At 40.8% G+C, this 21,206-nt stretch overlaps 1 protein-coding gene and 1 long non-coding RNA gene across 2 annotated transcripts; both read right to left on the bottom strand.

Annotated features, from left to right (window-relative positions):
• Nucleotides 1-672: 672 nt before the first annotated feature.
• On the bottom strand, nt 673-13,111 carry ARG1 (arginase 1). The gene is made up of 8 exons (XM_047733273.1): nt 12,692-13,111; nt 9,138-9,210; nt 5,874-6,048; nt 3,572-3,731; nt 1,986-2,080; nt 1,370-1,474; nt 1,037-1,173; nt 673-853 (listed from the first exon to the last, which is right to left on the bottom strand). The coding sequence occupies exons 1-8, from the start codon at nt 12,746-12,748 to the stop codon at nt 687-689; spliced, it is 969 nt and encodes a 322-aa protein (XP_047589229.1). The 5' UTR covers nt 12,749-13,111; the 3' UTR covers nt 673-686.
• LOC125102266 (uncharacterized) lies at nt 6,062-8,136 on the bottom strand. Its single transcript, XR_007128086.1, has 3 exons — nt 8,107-8,136; nt 7,003-7,889; nt 6,062-6,719 (listed from the first exon to the last, which is right to left on the bottom strand). It is a non-coding gene; the product is annotated as an uncharacterized LOC125102266 (long non-coding RNA).
• Nucleotides 13,112-21,206: the final 8,095 nt, after the last annotated feature.

The raw sequence follows: 21,206 nt of genomic DNA, 5'->3' as shown, positions 1-21,206 counted from the left end.
GGGAAGTGTTTGGAAGCCAAAGATTATTTTAGGTGAAATTCCTGTCTAATTAGAAGGTCTTAGATGCAAATAGCAGTTTGATTTCTTTTCTACCTCCAAAAAGGCTACCTGAATAGCAACCTTGCTTCAAATGTAAGCCAATATCATGTCTGAGTTTAGAAAAAGTAAAACATGGTCATCTAACATTAATGAACTTGAAGATTCACAAGGCCTTTCCGTTACCTGTTTTGGAGATGAAGAAACCAGGAGGCAGAGTTTTGTCTCACCAGTTTTACAGTGTTTGGGGGATGATGATTTCACTGAGGGCTTTTTAAATCCTTAGTAAATCCATGTGTTTAGAAACATATAAACATCATAGAACCTTATTATAAAGATTTTATTATAAAAAAATCACATCTTTTGAACAACATGGGATTATGGTCCCTTTTCAGGTGGGGTAGTTTTATCTCCTGATATCAGGAGTCCGCTTCTGTGTGTGTCTTTAATTATACAAAACTTAGAATTTCCAAATCTTGAAGTTCACACCAAGAGGGAATTGATAGTTCATACTAATTATACCAATATTTACCAAGGCAGAACATTTTTCAGAAACCAAATTTTAGGGAGGATAACTGTAAGCTTAAGTAAATTATTAGATTGGCTAATTATGACATTAGCTGTGAGATTTTTACATGGTGTCTCCACATTTACTTAGGTGGGTTAAGGTAGTCAACAGGCTTATGATTACCCTCCCGCGCAACTCCAAAGCAAGCCAAGGTTATTGCTATTGCTGTGTTCACTGTTCGAGTTACTTCTTCTGGTGTCTTCCCCAGAGATGGGTTCACTTCCATAATATCTAATCCTGAGAGTAGCCCTGCAACAACAATGGAAAATAATATAATTTGTTAAATAATTGACATTTTTAACTCAGTACTCTGTCCACTCAGTACTCTGTACACTCCAGGAGTGTAAACATGTGGTGATTGCATCATGTGATAGGCATTCTGGAAGCATCCAACAGGGCTTGATTTTCAGATCAGAGGGTATAAATATATACCTGTTTTGTAAATTTCTTCTGTAATATAGAGACCTTCTCTGTAAGACAGACCTCCGACAACTGGTGTGCCCGTAGCTGGTGTGAGAGATGGGTCCAATCCATCAACATCAAAGCTCAGATGAATTGGTCTTTTTTTTCTTTTAAGAGGTGGGAAAGAAATTCAGATTAAAGTTGGTGGTTTAATACATAGCACATAAATATAGTTCTCGCCTTACTTTATAAAAAGTAACAATCCAGTGAAGTTCCATAATTTTACATGAAGGCTTTATTAATTACATTAACATCAGTAGTAAGTCCTTTTAATAATATTTACATTACACACAAGCATCATACCTTCCTAGTAGATAGCTGAGTGTTTCTTCCATCACCTTGCCAATTCCCAGTTTATCCACTTCGGTCATTGAAAAATATTTAATACCCAAAGTTTTCAAAATGTAGCTAGGAAAGAGGAGATATTAAGATAATCCTACAGTTAATAAAGAGTCTAACTCTATGCTCTCTAGCTTCTTTTTAAAGAAAAGATGACTGTGGTAAGATACATAAAATAAATCCTATGAACTATATGTATGTATCAATGTATTTTTTAAATATTTATTTGTCAGAGACCACAAGTACAAGCACGGGGAGCATCAGGCAGAGGGAGAAGCAGGCTTCCCACTGAGCAGGGAGCCTGACGTGGGTCTTGATCCCAGGATCAAGATCATGACCTGAGCAGCAGGCAGATGCTTAACCAACTGAGCCACCCAGGTGTCCCTATATCAATGTGTTTTAACAGCAAGGCAATTAGTATAAAAATCACCTGATTTATAGACAAATATTTATATGGGTATATAGGTATTGATATACATACTTGGTGCTTAAAATAATTTTTTTCTCATAGGCTTGGCCAGGTTGCCTAGCATGCAAAAGAGAGAAAATGAAGGTAATTCACACCAAGGAATAAACTTACTGTTCCCCAGGGTCCACGTCTCTTAGGCCAATATACACAATATCTTTGGCAGATATGCAGGGAGTCACCCAGGAGAATCCTGGTACATCGGGGATCTAAAATTACAATGTTTTCATTTGATTAGAATATATGATTCTTGAGCAAATCTTACATTGAAAGTTAAGGGCCTTTACTGGATTGCATATATCTTATATTTAGATTGCAAGTTTCCAAGAAATCATTAAAACACCATAGAAAATTCAGAAGAGAATGCCTGCCTCTCCTTGTGCTACTCTAGATGACTTTGGCCTTACTCACCTTCACCCTGTAGCCCAGACCTGACCTGAATCATTTGTCATCATTTACCTGCTCTGTACCCCATTCCCCTGGGAATGGGAGAGCACCCTGCTTTCCCAAAACTCTGCTATAAAGAGATCAGTGTGCTCTCATGACTCTTTTGGCTTCCTTTTTTATTCCTCTTCGCAGTGAAGACTTAATCCCAAGGATGGTTTAGAGTGAGGGAGATTTTCAAGCAGCCCTTCTGTTACTCTCCAAATGTCCTGGAGCCAAGGGTGGCTATTCCTGTGTGCTAACTACACACTTTGGAAGTTTATAAACCTAGCACTTGGTCATCAGTTCAGAAAGTGTTACTTCCGAGCCCTTAACAAGGGGGTTTGAATCTCCAGGTATCATCATAAAGACCAAGATTCTACAGTTGTAGATGAAAATGGTAAAATATGGATCTGGATATGGATAGTGATTTAATATCATTTTATCGATATGCTACAAAATATCAGTGAATATGAACCACAACGTTAAATCTTAATCTGGAATGTCATCTCACATCTTTTTAGAATGGAGCAAGGAGTTAGTTCTTCTTATGATGTAGATATGAACTTTACACAGTAAAGATGTAAAATAATAAACCATTGTAATCCACATTTTAAAACTCCATTTTTTTTAAGATTTTATTTATTTGTCAGAGAGAGAGGAGAGCGAGCGAGCACAGGCAGACAGAATGGCAGGCAGAGGCAGAGGGAGAAGCAGGCTCCCTGCCAAGCAAGGAGCCCGATGTGGGACTCGATCCCAGGACGCTGGGATCATGACCTGAGCCGAAGGCAGCTGCTTAACCAACTGAGCCACCCAGGCGTCCCTAAAACTCCATTTTTGAAAAAGTTCCCATGATGTGGAGGGGATGCTTGGGAAACAGGAGAGGCGGTGTGGCACATGTAGAAAGAGGTAGTTTATAGACCAGTTCTGGCCCTTCCCTCGCTATGTGCTTGGCATGTAATCTTGAGCAAGTCAGTTAACCTCTGAACCTATGCTAACTTGTTTAGAAAGGATTACTCTCTGCCTCATGTACTAAAAAGGGTAGTTTAAGAATCAAAAGGGAAGACATATGGAAAGTCAGTTTGCAAACATGAAAGATAGAAGCACAGACCCTCACTTCCTTTATGTATCAACCCTTAGCTTATTGGTGCTGAGAAAATAATTTGAGATTACACCAAAAACAAGATGGCACCAGGTTCTTCCTTCCGTTCTATCTCCTGAACTTCTGCTAAAGAGAAGATGGTTTCTTTCTAATAGAATGCCAACCAGCCCCTTACCTTTCCTTTTAGTTCCTTCAGGAGGAAAGACACAGGTTGTCCGTGCAAGTTCCCACTTGTGGTTGTCAGTGGAGTGTTGATATCAGTGTGAGCATCCACCCAAATGACACAGAGATCTGGGTGGACCCGAGCATGGCCAGAGATGCTTCCGACCGCCATACTTGAGAGGAAAAAAAGTTTGTGTGAACATCAGGTTTGCACTACTATTCCAACCATCATATTATTAACTCAGTGCTCCCACTTGGTTTTCCTTTAAGTCAAAATGGCTGGTACTTCTAACGGGTTTTTAATTGCAGGTGCCAATTAAATAATTATAACAATAGAAAAGCATAGGTTATGCTTAATTACTAACAAGTTAAGTTTCCGTTAATGGTCTTAATAAAAAACTTGTGATTTTATTTTTTTTGGAAACCACCTTCTAATAAAATTATTGTTTTAACCAGAAATTAAATCTATATAAAAACACTAGCCACACAAGAAATTCCTTAGCATGAGACATTATTTAATTCTCAAGATTAAATCAGGCTCGTTTCCTGTATGCTCATGTGTCTTGGTAAATACTTCATTCTTTCAAGTGAATTACCACGGAGTCCATTTTTCCTAAAATCCAATTATCGTACAACTGGGGAGCACCACTCAGAAATCCTTGCATCCAGTTCAGCCGGCATTTCCTAGGTGCTCACTTGCTGTTCAACCCTCAGAAGCTCTGCTTGAACTTTCTACTCTTCCTGCCACACATTTAACGACCCGCTCTTAGCCAAGTCCAGAGCTCTCAAAGTTCACCTCAAACACTCCAAGCTCCAGAAAATTTACCAGGATGGAAGCGCTGAATAACATCTTACATAAAAGTTCAAAGATCAGGATTTGCCATCTGGCGCCTGTGTTCTCCCACCTACAGATGGTCAGGTGTCATTCAGGGAATTGTGAACTTGTAGATGCTCAAGGTGAAGGTAACCTGCCTTGAAGCTTAGGTATTGCTTATCCAGCGTAATATTTGTTTCCCCTTCAGATTTCTTGTCTTGTGGCTATTTGCCACTCTTAACATTTCCACGTACAAATTTTTCCACTTAAGAAAGAAAGTCAGCCCCAGTTTCTCAATTACAGTTTTGTCACACAGGAGCCCTGGAAATGGTTTGGCTTTGGAGGAAAACAGGGAGCTGAAGTGATTGACTCAGGCATCAAGAGCCGTTGTCACGTTTGTACTTTCTGATCTGGTCAGCCCTCTGGTGAGGTACTCGGGGACCTCGAGAGTAGACATCAAAAAGGCTCACACACAGAAAGGGTCTTTGCCGCATTATTTATAATCAAGAAAATTTGAAAATTACCTGAATACGTGACAATATGGATATGTATAGTGATTTAATACCCTGATGTATGCAACAATAAAAATTATGCTTATATACATTATGAGGTAACATAAGGAAATCGGTACTTTAGGTTAAGAACAAAGTATCGGGAGGTGCCTGGGTTGCTCAGTGGGTTAAGCCACTGCCTTTGGCTCAAGTCATGATCTCAGGATTCTGGGATGGAGCCCCGCATCCGGCTCTCTGCTCAGCAGGGAACCTGCTTCCCCCTCTCTCTGCCTGCCTCTCTGCCTACTTGTGATCTCTGTCAAATAAATAACTAAAATCTTAAAAAAAAAAAAAGAATAAAGTATCAGATAACAGGGATGTTAAACAAAGTGGGTTCAAGGGAAACAGTATGGCAAAGGAAATATGCCCGATTTGCAATTTCACTTGAAAGGCTTGTTAGGAAATAAAATTACTACTATTTTATGTGTGTGTGTGTGTGTGTGTGTGTGTGTTTCAAAAAGTTTGAAATGATTACTTTTATAACGGGAAACATACTTTAAAATACTGACTTAAATGAGTTGTTCCTGCTATCAGGAATCAAATACAATAACCTGGCTAAGAACTTCCTTATGCTTATTCATTTAGGAATGTAAATTTGTGCTGAGTATTTTACTGAAATCCGCTCATGTCATATACTTTCTGCTGTAATATAGATAATGGAGGACTTCAAATAGAGCTCTCTATTTCCAAAAGAAAATAGTAATTGCACATATTGCATGGAGCACTGGGTGTGGTGCATAAACAATGAATCTTGGAGCACTGAAAAAAATATTTTTTTAAATGGGAAATAAAAGAAAATAGTAACTGAAACAATTTAAAAAAAAGGCAGAAATTTCGGTATCAAGTATGGATCAGTGCTTTCTCTTTCATTTTCTCTTCTCTCGGGGTTTTGGTTATACTCCCTTACGCCATTTATGCCAGACTTCAGAGAGAGGATCATGAAACAAGACCTGTGGTCTCCACCCAGCACCAGGCTAGTCCTTCCACTCTTCTTGACATCCGCCACCACGCCAGCCAGCTGCTCATTCGCTTTTCCCACAGACCTCGGATTCTTCACAATTTGAAAGGGAGGATCACTAGGGACATCAGAAAAGGGCACGTCCCCATAATCTTTCACATCACACTCTGTAGTTAAAACCAAAAGCTTCGCGTTACTACATAAAAAAAGATTACAAAACAATCTGTGTAAGATGATTCCAAATTTACAAAACCATGTACTTTTTATGAGGATAAGCAGAAAAAACATCGAGAAGGACCATAAAATTTGCAAAGGTAGAAACCGTGTCTGCTTTTGCCTGATATCGTCATCTCATCTGTACACCAGGTTCTCAGCAAATACTTCTGCGATCAATCCATTGAGGCTGGACACCAGAGTAGGGCCATGATAATCTTCCGGTTTGGGCTTAATGAGCAGCCTCGTTGTCTTTATCTCCATGTAGCCCTCTCTGCTTATGTGCTTTCTATCTTTCTCCAATAAGCATGTTTTGTATTTGTAATAAATAGTTTTTTTAAAGAATATATATATATTATCTATTATATATTATGTACTATGCATTATGTATTATATAGATGCCCAGAAGGAAATATACCTGTTATACCACTATTTTCTAAATTTTCTGACTATAATTGACAGTCCTTGGTTTCAATCCAATCTGTTACCTGCTGAAGCAGTTCGGGTCCCTCCTCTATGGATTGTACCTGCCTCAGAGTGGTATTGTCAGAATTCAGTAAGCATATGATTAGCAACGAGCTTAACAGTTCACTGAGCTCAAGAAATAAAGGCTTAATTAGTATACCTTTTTTTTTTTTTTTTTTTTTTTTTTTAGAGAAGATGTTGCGATAAGACTCTAGGCAGGAAAGGAGGGGTTTTTTTTTTTTGGTTTTTTTTTTAAGATTTTATTTATTTATTTGACAGAGAGAAATCACAAGTAGGCAGAGAGGCAGGCAGAGAGAGAGGAGGAAGCAGGCTCCCTGCTGAGCAGAAAGCCCGATGTGGGGCTCGAACCCAGGACCTGGGATCATGACCTGAGCCGAAGGCAGCGGCTTAACCCACTGAGCCACCCAGGCGCCCCAGTATACCTTTTTAATAAGGAGAAATTGTAGGTAACCCAAGCTTCCTAAGGACCTGGGTGCACCTCCTAAGAAGGCCTTGCATTAGGCTTCAAAGCACAGAGTTTCTGGTAGAACTGTGACATGAGATCAGTTCAGTGTTCTGAATTAACCTCATCATCTGATGTATTTACTATATGTTTGTGCATATCCAGGATTCAGTAACACCCTTAAGAGATTGAACCCGATGTAAAATCTGACCAGATGATGCTTGTTAACTGAGAGACTAGTCCAGTCCATTTACACATCCCTTCTCTTCTCTATCCCCCTCCTTTTTTCAGCTTCATGACATATAATTCTTATTTACTAAAATTCACTCATTTTAACTGCAGTTCAATGAGTTTTAGGAACATCTACAGTTTTGAAACCACCACCATAATCAAGATTTAGAATACTTCCTTTACCCCCCTCAAATTCCCTCATGCCCCTCTTCATTCCCTGTGCCCACCCCAAGGCAACCGCTGATGAGCTTTCCGTTGTTAGACTTTCGCCTCTTCTAGAATTTCACATAAAAGCAGTTATACTGTAGGTAGTCTTTTGTGTCTGCTCTCTTTCACTTAGCATGTTGTCTTTGACTTTCATCCCTGTTCTTGCCCGTGTCCATGACCCCTTCCTTTTTATGGTTGAGTCCTAGCCCACAGTATGGGTGTACCTCCCATCATTTATCCCTTCACCAGTCGATGGATATTTTGTGGTTTCCGTTCTTTTGGCTATTATAAATAATGCTGCTAGAAGCATTCAGGTACAAGTCTTGGTGTAGATGTGTTTTCACTTCTCCTGGGGAAATACCTAGGAGTAGATCTGATGGGCCAGAAGGCAGTTGGATGTTTATTCAAGAAACTGCCAAACTGGGGTGCCTGGGTGGCTCAGTGGGTTGAAGCCTCTGCCTTTGGCTCAGGTCATGGTCCCAGGGTCCTGGGATCGAGCCCTGCATCGGGCTCTCTGCTCAGCAGGGAGCCTGCTTCTGTTCCTCTCTCTGCCTGCCTCTCTGCCTACTTGTGATCTCTGTCAAATAAATAAATAAAATCTTAAAAAAAGAAAGAAAGAAAGAAAGAAAGGAAGAAACTGCCAAACTGATTTCCAAAGTGGCTGTATCATTAAGCTTTACCCCCAGAAACATGATAGTTTCAGTGTTCTTGTGTTGTGTTCTTGCCAACACTTCATCAGGATTTTATATATAAAGACGATATTTGCTTTAGCCTATACTTTTAAACTCCATATGATTTTTTTTAAAGATTTTATTTATGTATTTGACAGAGAGAGACACAGCGAGAGAGGGAACACGAGGAGGAAGAGTGGGAGAGGGAGAAATAGGCTCCCCGCTGGGCAGGAAGCCCGATGTGGGGCTTGATCCCAGGACCCTGGGATCATAACCTGAGCTGAAAACAGAGGCTTAACCCACGGAGCCACCCAGGCACCCCTCCATATGATTTTTTATCTGCAAGCTCACATTCTGTGTATGTATCATGTATGCAAATGCACATACACACATACCTCTTCCTCCTCCTCCTCATCACCATCACTGTTTTATTTCCTTTGACAAACAGGAGTCCTCTTGCTAGCAGGGTACTTTCTGACACCCCACCCCTCACCCAACTGCAGTTCTAGCTCACACATTCTTTTATACTTTTATATTCTTTTTTTTTTTAAGATTTTATTTATTTATTTGACAGAGAGAGATCACAAGTAGACAGAGAGGCAGGCAGAGAGAGAGAGGAGGAAGCAGGCTCCCTGCTGAGCAGAGAGCCCGATGCGGGACTCGATCCCAGGACCCTGAGATCATGACCTGAGCCGAAGGCAGCGGCTTAACCCACTGAGCCACCCAGGCGCCCCTACTTTTATATTCTTTTATTCTTTTATGTCTCCTGGCTGGAAAGACAAAATACCTGAGTGAGAACATTCATCCAACAATACTTATGGAGCATTTTCTCCATACACTGCTTTTTTTTTTTTTTTAATAGGCTCTACCTCTCAAGTTACCATGAGTGTTGCCATTCTGTGTGAGAAATGTCAGTCCACATACACCCCCTCTTTTAGCAGAAGCTTGCTGCTTTCCCCAGCGTGGGAAGGAAAGCAGGCTGGTCATCTTCCAGTGGAAAAATTACCTTGTTCTTTCAGTTTCTCCAGCAGGCCGGCCTTTCTCAGTGCTGTGGGGCCTTCTTCCACCCCTCCTCGTGGCTGAACGATTAAAAAAACAAAATAATTCAGACATGATCAGATGCCCACAACGGAAACTCTTTTCATTCTTTAATCAGGTGAAGAGTAACTATCGTTTTCAGAGCTCCTCCAGAGCCAGGAATTTACCTCATGGTCAAGTCAGGCGGATTGAACGAGTCCCGGGTCAGCTATGAGGATCTCGAATGGGAAAGGCCGTCTCACTTTCCTATAGGCATGCAGCTAACAAATGGCAGAGCCTCCGCTCATATCCTTGGATTCCAGAACCTGCGTCTCCTCTTCCCATGACAGACACCACGCTATCAACATGGTGAATGCGTATCTTATGCAAAAGCACTCTGAGAGACAGAGAGGCAATCAACTAAAAAGAGAGGCCTCTTGTTGTTGAGTAACTCATGAGCTAATGGGGAATTTGTATATTTAACCCCAATTACAGTCCTTGGAGATGTGCTTCAGGGCCGGTACAAGAGGTCACAACCACAGAAACAGGACCCTCCAAACCCTGCCGGGCAGGGACAGAGGGTGCCAGGAGAGGCTGCAGGGAGTAGAAGACATTTCAGCTGAAAACATGAGTAAGTTTTCAGGAACAGGGATGGCGAGGTGGAGCTACTTTGCAAATCCAGAGAAAAACTTGGGTAAAAGCCTAAGAAAATAATCGAGCCTCGCATTAGAGAGCCCTATGTGAGTGTCCACAGGGCGATAAGTCAGAGAGCTCCCAGGGAGAAAAGAGGCCACAGAAATTCATCACCTGGGAGCTGAATCCACAAAGACCAACCCGGTATTTCAGGTTCTGACCTGCTTCGGCTCGACTGACAAAAATTCTCCCCTTGCTGTTGTCAGCAAAGACACTTCCTCCTTGCCCCACATCCTCTCCAGCTTCCTGGCAGAATAGAAGCCTAAACAGAGAGTTCTCTTCTGTAGCTCTCGGATTCTGACTTCCAGCAAGGCTTGTAGACACAGGAAGTTATTTTGGGTTACCCAACAGAAGACGTGCCAAAAGACACGTGTGTCTGTCCCTAGGATTGGGGCCGTGGCCCCAAACAAAGAAGCTATATCTATCTAATTCCGATGACAGCTGACTTGCCTGGTGGCCAAGCACACCCTGGGTGTCCCATTCCTGCTCCAGGCGGCAAGTTTCTGCCACCCCTCTGCCCCATGCATGCCTTCTTGTGTGACCACCCCCAGACTCCTCCTTCCTGAAGCAGATGTAATTGCCTCTTCTTTAAACCTCAGTAGAGTGCCACTTGGCTCAAACTTTGCCATTGGCTTTGTGTTCATCTACTTTGTCTTTCCTCGGTGATTAGATTTCAGCCCAAGGGGGCTACGTGTCATAGTGCTTGTCAGATGCTCAAAAGCTGGTCACCTTGAGAAGACCCCCTGGCCGGTTCCCTCTTCCTTTCAAGCTTTGGAACAAGTTTTACAGACCCTTCCTCTGACACTCTATTTGCACCAACACAGTGGTTAGATTTCCCAGAGTGATACTTCCCATCATTCTTTTGTATTCGTTTGATTCAAACTGCTGCTCATGATGAGTCTTTTCTCGTTTCTTGGTTTATCTGCCCACTTTGGAAATCGCTTTGTTAGCTCTACTGACTTCAAAGATGGGCCCCCAGCCCTAACTGGCCACAAGCATCAAATCTGCGGCAGCTGGACAGGCATCGACACAAGTCAGGGGCATAGGCTTCAGGATCACGGAATCCTGTCTGGAATCACACAGTCGAGGCGAGTTAACTTAGCCAATGGCTAACCCTCTCTGAGTCTTAGTGAACGGTACAATAAATATCCTACTTTTCTCATTTCTGGCCATCAACTCTCCCCCATCACTCACTGCCTTGCAAGGGAGTGGAATCTTTTCTCAGACTCAACCTTCTAAGTCATATGCCCTTAATCCTCTCCTTTGCCTATTTGTAAACCTCTACCTCCTTTAGGTGAGGAGAGACGCTAACATGTTGGCCGCCATTTTCCTCCCATGCTACAGCTTAGTGTAGAAACACCTCTCTCTGAGTCCTTCCTGTCAGGAGACAATAAGCTTCTTTCTCACGGGGTCAAGTTTTAATAGGGGAAGAGCTGTAGAGGAAAAGAAATACTAAGAATAGAAAATAGTGTCAGGCTGTGTTTCAAAGGGCCATTATTATCGTAGCATAAAATCTTCTGGTCAGGACCAAAGGCCAGGGTATATTCAGGCTGCTGCTTGCCTTCCTGCCTCCCTCCTTCCCCCACTTCCTCCCTTCTGCCTCCCTTTCTTCCTTCTTAAATTTTTATTTTCCTTCCTCCTTTCCTTCCTTTCAGTCATTTTCACTCTGCCTTCTGTTGCAAGAAGAGGTGAGTATATTGTGGTTTTTATGATTAATCTGAGCACTAGACACTTCCATGTCGGCAAAATGTCCCTGTGTTCTGGAAGAGAGCTTTGAAGGATGACCAGGAGAGGTGCAGCAGTGTTTACTGACAGTCCAAATGCAGTTTGGGTCTCTACCCTCGGACCTCTCCCAATCTATTTTGCAATAACACACCGGAGTGCCAAGCACGAGCTCAAAACTAAGAGGAGTGAACCGCTGCCCAGATGGGCAAAGAGAATGCTGGAAGATGGAGATGACCCCGTTTGAAACAACCATGATGACAAAATATCAACCCTCAGAGTTTCATTTGCTTTTGCTTTTGTTCCTTGTTTTCCCCCTTTAAGCACAGATGCCTGCTGAAGGCTGAGGTCTCTAATCACACTATGTTTGCCAGAATGAGTGCACTCACCAGAAGAAAAGGCTGCAAAGTTCAAGGCTGCTGGAATGTGTTGGAAATCTGGGAATTTCATAAATGCATTAGTCCCTTCAATGTTGCCCGCTTCCAAGTTGGATTTTCTTTTCTTTCCTTTTTTTTTTTCCTCTCTCAAAAAGAGATATAAAGGTTTCTACCTAGTGCATGAACTAACACTTTCACAGGATTGTGAAAGCCCTCAAATAACATGAATCATTCACCAAGTTGCATAAAGCAATAACATTTAGGTTATGCAGACTAAAAGAAGTCTGAAAATTGTTGCCAATCCATGAGATGTTTCTAGGCATTAACACATGACTAAACCAATGCATTTTCTTAAAATCCTCTTGCTTCTGCATAGGCACTATGAAACCCAATGCAACGAGAACATGGGAATTTCAATGAGTAGCTATAATACAGACACAGTCCATTTCCAAATAAACATATGAACAAATAAAAATATGTTCTCTCAAAGAATACAAAGAAAAATATAGTAGATTCAAATACAACCGGCTGCGGCTGAGATTAGGAGCCACAAGAATAAGTGAGTTTGTGACCATAATTCAACATTGAAAAATGGTAAAAGGACTTTAAAAATATATATATAAATGTCAGACCCAGTTGTCCGAGGGAACAGAGCTTAGCAGACATTAACATTAAAACCTTACCTTACGAATTCTGAAGTCTGAGACTTTGTCATGAATTTCAGTTATTGAAGGACATATTTGGTACTCACCTGGCCCTTTGAGAAAGGCACTCCAATGACCCCTACGAATTTTGACTTGGAACTCATGCTCTGGCCCCTTCTCTCCACTGCCCCGAGCTCTCCAGCCAGACACCACTCTCTGCAGCCCTCAGTGACCGAGGGCACATCTTTTTTCCATTTATAACTGGGCTGAATCTGTTTACCTTATTCTAATGAGGAAGGCTGGCTCCACCCACCTCACTGAAACACACTCAGGCCGAAGTCTTGCAAATTCTTCATACCTGGAATAACCACGAGTCCTTTTGAGTCTAGATCTCTAATTAAGGGAGCTTATTCATGTCACCAGCTCACTTCCATTTTACAAAGTCAGCTGGATGACTAGAATCTTTCCTAACCACAGCCTTGATTTCCTAAGCAGGATAATCTTTTCTAACCACAATCAACTAATCATAACCACATAAGTAGTGTCATGGTTCCAGCTGTGGAAATGCAGGGCAGGGCTCCCCCTCCTCGAGGCCTTTGAATCCTGTGTGGAATAGGGCTGGGCCTGGTGAGTTGGTCTCTCACATCCCTTCCAACTCTGCAGCCCTTAGCAGGTCTCACACACTGGGATTAATGGTTAATCCATGAGACACGCCTCACACATCACCAGTGTATAGTATCCAGGAAAGCATAGGATTTCCTTTTCTCATTATTATTGAAAAGAAAAATGAATGACCTGACTAAGAACCCAAAGATGTTACCGTACGAATTTTGAAATACGGTGTGCAGGGGAAATGACAATTCTTGGGATTGTAATATCAGAATCAGAGGTAAAAATTGCCAACATTAAGTTTTTGTCATGTGCCTGAGGCTATTCTTTTATATGATCTCATTGAATCCTTAGACCCATTTTATTTTACTTTTTCTAAAGACATTTTTATTTATTTCTTTGAGAGAGAGAGAGAGAGCACAAGCAGTGGGAGCAGCAGGCAGAGGGAGAGGGAGAAGCAGACTCCCCGCTGAGTGGGGAGCCCAACGTGGGGCTTGGTCCTGAGCCAAAGGCAAATGCTTAACCTACCAAGCCACCCAGGCACATATCTTAGACCAATTTATAGCAGGTCTAACCATTATTTCCATTTTTACTGGTAAAGAAACTGGAGCTCAGAGAAGTTGCCAGATGCTAACAGGTGGTAGAGGAAGAGCTGTGAGTCACTGGCATTCTGGGTCCATCTAACCATTAGGTTTATAGTCCAAACATGGGCGAAGTGTCAGGTCTCCATACCCGTCCAATCTTTGGGTCCCTGGACATTGTTTATCATCAGGAAAAAATATGGATTTAAGAGAGATGCACCCTAAAAATTCCTCCAACTTTAAAGTGATAACATTGGCATTTAAGGGGAGAATTCCTTGAGTCGAAACTAATGCCTTTTTCCTATTGATGGAAGAGAATATTGTGGAGTATTTAAATGTCATAAGGGCTAGGAATTTTGTCTGCTGTATCATTCCCCAGGGCTGAGAACAGCCCTGTTCCCACTCAATATTGTGTGTTCCTACTCAATAAATACCTATTGAAAGAGAGAATGAGGAAACCAAGGACTCCACAGTCCGTTTTAATAGGACCATTTTCTAACTAGGCTTCTTATTTTCACTTGTGAATTTGTCTGTATATCCTAGATATTTACTTGTGGTATTTTGTATAGTGAGGCTTCAACTTCTTATGGTGTTCGTGTTGCAAATAACTTTCCAATCTGTCAGTATTTAATCTCATAATTTTGTATATGTTATCACTCAAAATCTTTCATTTTGAAATAGATAATTGACTATTTCCCCCTTATGCTTTGTGTTCTGGCAGTTTCATTTCAGTCCTTCCTGCCCCAAATCATAAATATGGATTTCTATATTTTTTCTGTTTGCTTCAGAGTTTCTTTTATATTAGTTCTACATCCGCTCTTACACCATGTAAATCCTCCAACTCTATTTTCCCATGTAGTCCTCCAGTTTCCACAATAACCTCTGAGTGGTCCATTTGTTCGTCACTGAGCTGTGTGTCCTTCACGTGCCAGGTTCCCCTAAAAACATGAGTCTGTCACTGAGTTCTTTCTTCTGTTGCATGGGTTGACTTCCTGTGGCGACACCAGGCCCACACTGTTTTATTATCATGGCTGTGTGGTGTATCTTCCCAGTCTTTGGCCAAGAATAACATTTTTGTTCTTCGTTTTCAAAACCAATTCAGCTACCTATAGGCCTCTATTCTTCTATATATTTAGAATAAGTTATTAGATTCCTAAAAAAAGAATTCTGCCAGAATTTTTACTAAATTTGTAGGTTAATCCACAAAGATTTGCTTTCTTTCAAATTTCATGGTCAGCATGTTTTTTTACTCTAACATCTTGAAAGTTCCTCTTCTTCTATCAAGCTGAGATTGTCTTCCTAATTGATCCATTGATCACAACCCTTCAAGCCAAGTGAAACATACTATCTCTTGACTGCCATGTCTTTCTTGGGTCCTCTGTTGGTTGGCTGGAATATTCCAGATATTTAACTTGGTTTTTTTTTCTGTTATGTGACTACTATTCTCCTTCAGGTTACCACCCGGTCACTCTCTTCAAAACATCTTCTGACCTCCCTCTGTCCTCCTTAAGTATGTGGCTCCGTCCAGAACCAAGCACATACATCTAGGCATTGACAGAGTCAGTCTGGCTCATCAAAGACAAAATGGGTAATGCTTGGCTTTTCCAACTACTGATAAAAATGTTGAACAAGGCAGCACTTACGTAAGAGTTCCTTTGCATTCCACTGGAAACCTCAGCTCAGATGAGCACAGCTCCATTAATTAATCATCCACCCATACGTAGCTCTTCACTCAACTCACTTGACCATTGTCCGTAAGGGCGCCATAAGGAAAACTACCAGGTATGTCTACGAATTCTTGCCAACCTTTGTCTGCTACCTTTTGTCATCTACTAGTCTGACTTCCCTGTCAAAGTAATGAATCGACCCTGACAGGTACTATTCTTGGAAAACATCCTGACCTCTGGTGATCCCTGCTTCCTTCTTGCTATAAACACAAACCATCTTTTCAGTCTCAGAAGTTGTCATATCAGGACTTCTATAGGAAGAAGACAGAGGCCCTCTTACCTACATCATCCCATCAGAGCCCCACTTTTCCCAGCCCAACTCTTTTGTTTATTTCAGAGCATACATATAATATATATATATCATATATACTCTATATGTAATGTTGTTAAAGCCCTTTTCCTAGCAATACAAACCTCTTAACCAATCTCTTTCTCTGTCTCTTTTTTAAAATTCTACCTGGTATTTCCCTGAAGATGGGACCACATCTTATCTGACTATGATCCAAAGCCACGAGGATGAGATTTGGCACATGGGCCCTCGTCTTAGTTTCTTAGAACTATGATAACAAAATACAACAAACTGGATGCCTTAAGACAGTATAAATCCATTGTCTCAGAATTCTGGAGACTAGCAGTCTGCCATTCAGGTGTCGCAGAATCATACTCCTCCTGAAACCAATAAGGGAGTTCTTCCTTGCCTCTTCCTAGGTTCCGGTGGTATTTCAGCAATCTTTGCTATTCCTTGTTTTGTAGATGCATCATGCTAATCCTCCATCTTGACCTGGCATTCTCCCTGTGTCAGTGTGTTTTCACACGCCCATCTTTTTATAAGAGCACAGGGCCCATCCTACTCCAGGATGAGCTCATCTTCACAAATTACAACTGCAATGACACTATTTCCAAATAGGGCCACATTCTGGGGTGCTAGAGACTGGGACTGCAACATATCTTTTGGGGGGAATACAATTCAACCCTTTACTCTCCTCAATGAATGCTTTTACAATAATGAAGGAAGGTGAGTAAGCAAATTGCATGATGAGATGAATCAAAAAATGACATCACTCATACTCTCTCTTTTTTCCTCTTTCTTCTTTTTTTTTTAAGATTTTATTTATTTATTTGACAGACAGAGATCACAAGTAGGCAGAGAGGCAGGCAGAGAGAGAGAGGAGGAAGCAGGCTCCCCGCTGAGCAGAGAGCCCGAAGTGGAACTCTATCCCAGGACCCTGGAATCATGACCTGAGCCAAAGGCAGAGGCTTAACCCACTGAGCCACCTAGGGGCTCCTCCTTTTTCCTCTTTCTAAGGCTCCAAACTATGACCCATTTCTACATGAACTTTTTCTTAACCAGCTAACAAATAAGACTCCATTCAGATGAAGCCTGGGCTTCCTAGCACTTTTAGAGAGGACTGGAAAATACACAAAATCCAAAGAACTGAATGTCTAGGGGAATGATTTTAAGGTACATTGCCCAGACTCTTTAAGCCCAATGCAGCAAAGATGGGCTTGCTCCTGGAACACTTTGAGTTTATGGAAAAGTTTACACTGGATGATTCCTGGGTAAGTTACCCAGTCATATCTCTGGATGATGACTCTCCTAACCCTTTGAGGCACACCAGAAGTCCAAGAAAAGTGGGTGGTCACCAAAAAAGGTTTACTTGGAAAGTCTGACTCATGTTGCTTCATGACTACATGTTTATAATCTCCTCCTCTCTTTTTGTCTTCCTCTCTCTCTTCACCTAGCCGGACCTGAAGCAGTGCTCCTGGCAGTTGAGAGGCTATAGGAAACAAAATGTCAAAGTGTAACATTATTGATCTCTCTAGGAGCAGAGGGAGCTCAAGGCCACATCCTACCAGATGACAGAGGATAACGCAAATGTAGGAGGTTGGGAGCTCTACCCACTTTGGTCCCCTGGGGTCTCCAAAGATATCACACGGTGTCCAATGGGACCCTGAACTACAGCTTTGGAGTCAAGGGAAGATATTTAAGTTCCATTTTGATGCCTGCAGCTACATACTAAAGAGAGTCTAAAATAGGGAGAAAAAAAAAGAAAGAAATCACAGAGAACTAAAATCAGTAGATTCAGGAGCACATGAGCCAACTCTGGGAGACATCTAGAAGGAGTTTGGGGACTTACTGTCCTGAACTGAAGGTACAGACTGGAGCCAGAGAACTAGATTGCATTATTGGGATACCGATTTACTCCGAGAAAAATGTAGTCCAGAACATAGAATGATAGACATATAAAATAACTGTGACCCCTGAGATAAAGTTGCTTGTCCGAACCACGAAACTAAGTGAATCTAAACTGAGACCGGAATCCACATTTTTGGATTCTTCTACTGTTATTCCTGCTTCCATGTGCCATCTCTCTCCACCGATAAGACTTCTTCATTCTTGTAAGTGAGGCAGTCAACCTATAGCTTTTAAAGGATTAAAGGGATTTTTAGCTTCTTTCATACACTAAGCCTGATGAGTAGGGAAACACACACTCAAAAAATTGACAAAGAATCTCCAGAAAAATTCATCATGTTCTCTACCCAAATCCAGAGAGTCAAACCAAGTTTTTATTTTATGTTTTAGTATTTGCTTTCTTGTTATTTGTTCTATCAAATGATGAATAACCTCAAAGTCTAACTTCTCTAGAAATTGAACAAAAATTAAGAGCAAAATTTTATTTTTTGCTGAAGAATTTTAGGATGTCTGCACATTAATTGGCACTGAATATCAATTTCTTGTAATTGTTAAAGGAAACCAAAAGTGTGTTAATTTAAGAGATGGTAAGGTTTTTGTTTGTTTTGTTTTGTTTTTAATAAAATATCTGGGCTAAAGCACTGGGACTAATTAATGTAAATTTCTGTTAAGGCATTTCTTTTCTTTTTTTTTTAAGATTTTATTTATTTATTTGACAGACAGAGATCACAATCAGGTAGAGAAGCAGGCAGGGGTGGGGGAAGGCTCCCTGCTGAGCAGAGAGCCTGATGCGGGGCTTGATCCCGGGACCCTGAGATCATGACCTGAGCTGAAGGCAGAGTCTTTAACCCACTGAGCCACCCAGTTAAGGCATTTCTTGAGGAAGGTGGGTATTTGTCTAGTCATTTTTAAGATTCTTCTTTTTGACTTTGGCTTTCTGTAATGTCAGTGTGCTTTATCTAGCTGTGGATTTCTATATATCTTCCCTGGATCTGCTAGGCTTCTTGAATCTGTGGATTAGTATTATCAATTATTAAAAATTTATCACCATTTTTATGTGTTCATGTCTCGTACTGTGCCTCATATTCTCTCTCCTCTCCCTTTGGGATTAAAGTCAAAAGTATCTTAGTATGTGCTATGGTGAGTGCTGTGAAGTGTGTAAACCTGGTGATTCACAGACTTGTACCCCTGGGGATAAAAATATATTATATGTTTATAAAAAATAAAATTAATTAAAAAAAAAAGTATCTTAGTGACAGTCCCATAGACTGAAGTAGACATAAATCAAAACTCAGGGCATATATAAAGTTCAGAATTGAAGAGGAGGCTGTCAAAACAAAAGTTAAAATTTATCAGAACTATCAAAAGCCCCAGAACAAAAGCAGCTTCTGTTCTAGCTTACTCCTTGAGGTTCCCATTCTCTTTTTGAATTTTAGCCTCACAGTTCTTTACTGTCATGTTAGGTCACCACTTCTTTGAAGTGAGTTTTGCCCATTATTTTTAGTTGTTTTCATTAAGAGAGATGATTTCAATAACCTAGGCTACCATTCTTGAAAACTGGAGGTCTGCAGGTGATTTTTTGAGAGCACTCAGGAAAATTACAGTGGGAATTTTCATTTTTGATCTTTCCAATGACATTTCCAAAAGGGAAATAGAAAAGTTATCCACTCTCTGGACAGACATGTCAACCAGACTAAGGCCATCTTGGACAAACCCACCATGACCACTTTGGGACCTAAAGTCTTCCTGAGCACAGCCCCCAACCCATTACTTCTTTTGGTTTAGTCATACCCTTAAGAACACCTTGGGAGCACAGTATCTTTGATCTACTCTGGAGATAAGACTATGATTTTCTAATATTTCCTCCTGGGTGGTCTCCCAGAAGGTCCTCCAGAAGATGGGGTTGTGGAGATCTACTCATCTTGTGGCCACCCAAGACAAGCTTCTGTTTATAAGTCCCTTTAATAAACAATTTCTTGTCAAGCTGGACTTAAGGGCTTTTCCTTTGTTCTTATGGCTCCTGTGGCTTTTGAAGTTTGTTTTGTATATTATCTTCCTTTCAAAGAGCAGTGGACATTCTAAGATGTGGACTAAGGACAAATAAGCAAGGATGCCTGGCTCTCTAGTTCTCCAGAGTCAAGAACAAATGAGTCAGTCACCTCTGACACATTTTTACTTGGCAGAGTCTAGCAGTTTCAAGGCAACTGTCCACTTTTTACACCTATACTCTACGTATGGTTCAGAGAACATATTTCTACTCAGAGAGAGGGGAGCTGATGAAGGCAGAGGACTCTATTCATCTAGATTCCTTGGTAAATAATCAGTAAGTATTTACTAAGAAAACATTGCTTGCTTCTATGCTCTTTTTTTTTGTGGGACCCAGAAGTATAATATATGAACACTACCCTTAACTCAGGATGAATCTAGGATCCCAGATTGCATGAACTTTTCTCTTTAATCTCTCTTAACTTGGTATAGTTCTTTAGTTTTGTCATTTGTGAACTTTAGACTTTTAGGGTTTCTCATTTTAGATTTTATGAATTTTCCCCTGATTGAATTCAAGTTTTGCATTTTTGTAAGAATACCACAAAAGCAATGTTGTATCCTCCCCAATATATCATAGTAGAAAACATGTGATATCAATTGCCAATAACAGTACTATGGATGTTGACTTGAACCACTTGGCTAAAGTAGCATCGACCAATTTCCTCCACTGTGAAGCTGCTATTCTTCTCTTTGTAATTAGTAAGAATCTTGGGGGGTGATACTTGACTACCATCCTGTTTCTTAAACTTTGACCCATTAAAGTTTAGTATCTATTGGTAATTCTTGACTATAATAATTATTACCATGATATTTGCCAAATGGTAATTCTTTACTTCCAACTTTTTTTTACATATATTATTTAGAATTCTATTCTAAGGAAGAACTTTAATTTCTTTCCCACTTGTTTAGTTACTCAATTATTTATATCACCATGGACTGGTGGTTTCTTACTTTATGGGTTATAATCCATTACCCGTTATAGATTGAATGTTTGCAGTCCCCCCAAAATTCATATTTTTAAGCCCTAATCTCCAGGAGGATGGCATTTGTAGATAGAAGACTTTAGGGAGAAACTAGGTTTAGATGAGGTCATGAGGGTGGGCCCCTCATAAGGGGATTATTGCCCTTATAAGAAGAGACACTGGAAAGCTTGCTCTCTCCACATACCATGCTCAAAGAGGTCATGTGATACCACACTGAGATGGTAACAACAACCACAAGCCAAGAAAAGCCTCAGAATGGAATCTACTTTGCTTGTTATTGGACTTCAGAACTGTGAGAAATAAATGTCTATTGTTTAAGCCACTCATGGTATTTTGTTATAGCTGCCTGAGCTAAGACATTATTATTATTTATTTTGTTGCTCAGATTACCCCAGATTTAGCCATTTTTTAAAGATTTTATTTATTTATTTGACAGAGATCACAAGTAGGCAGAAAGGCAAGCAGAGAGGGAGGGGGAAGCA

This window comes from Lutra lutra, chromosome 6 (genome assembly GCF_902655055.1).
Source record: "Lutra lutra chromosome 6, mLutLut1.2, whole genome shotgun sequence".
Classification (NCBI taxonomy): domain Eukaryota; kingdom Metazoa; phylum Chordata; class Mammalia; order Carnivora; family Mustelidae; genus Lutra; species Lutra lutra.
The sequence above is the reverse complement of the archived record's forward strand: the minus strand, read 5'-3'. Positions and strand labels throughout refer to the sequence as shown.

Coding starts and splice junctions, on each gene's coding strand:
- ARG1 (XM_047733273.1), bottom strand. CDS start 12,748: ATGAGTTCCAAGTCAAAATTCGTAGGGGTCATTGGAGTGCCTTTCTCA. Junction 6,049..9,137: donor GGAGAAACTGAAAGAACAAG/GTAATTTTTCCA, acceptor TTTTAACTACAG/AGTGTGATGTGAAAGATTAT. Junction 3,732..5,873: donor GTGCTGGGTGGAGACCACAG/GTCTTGTTTCAT, acceptor TTTCCTCTCAAG/TATGGCGGTCGGAAGCATCT.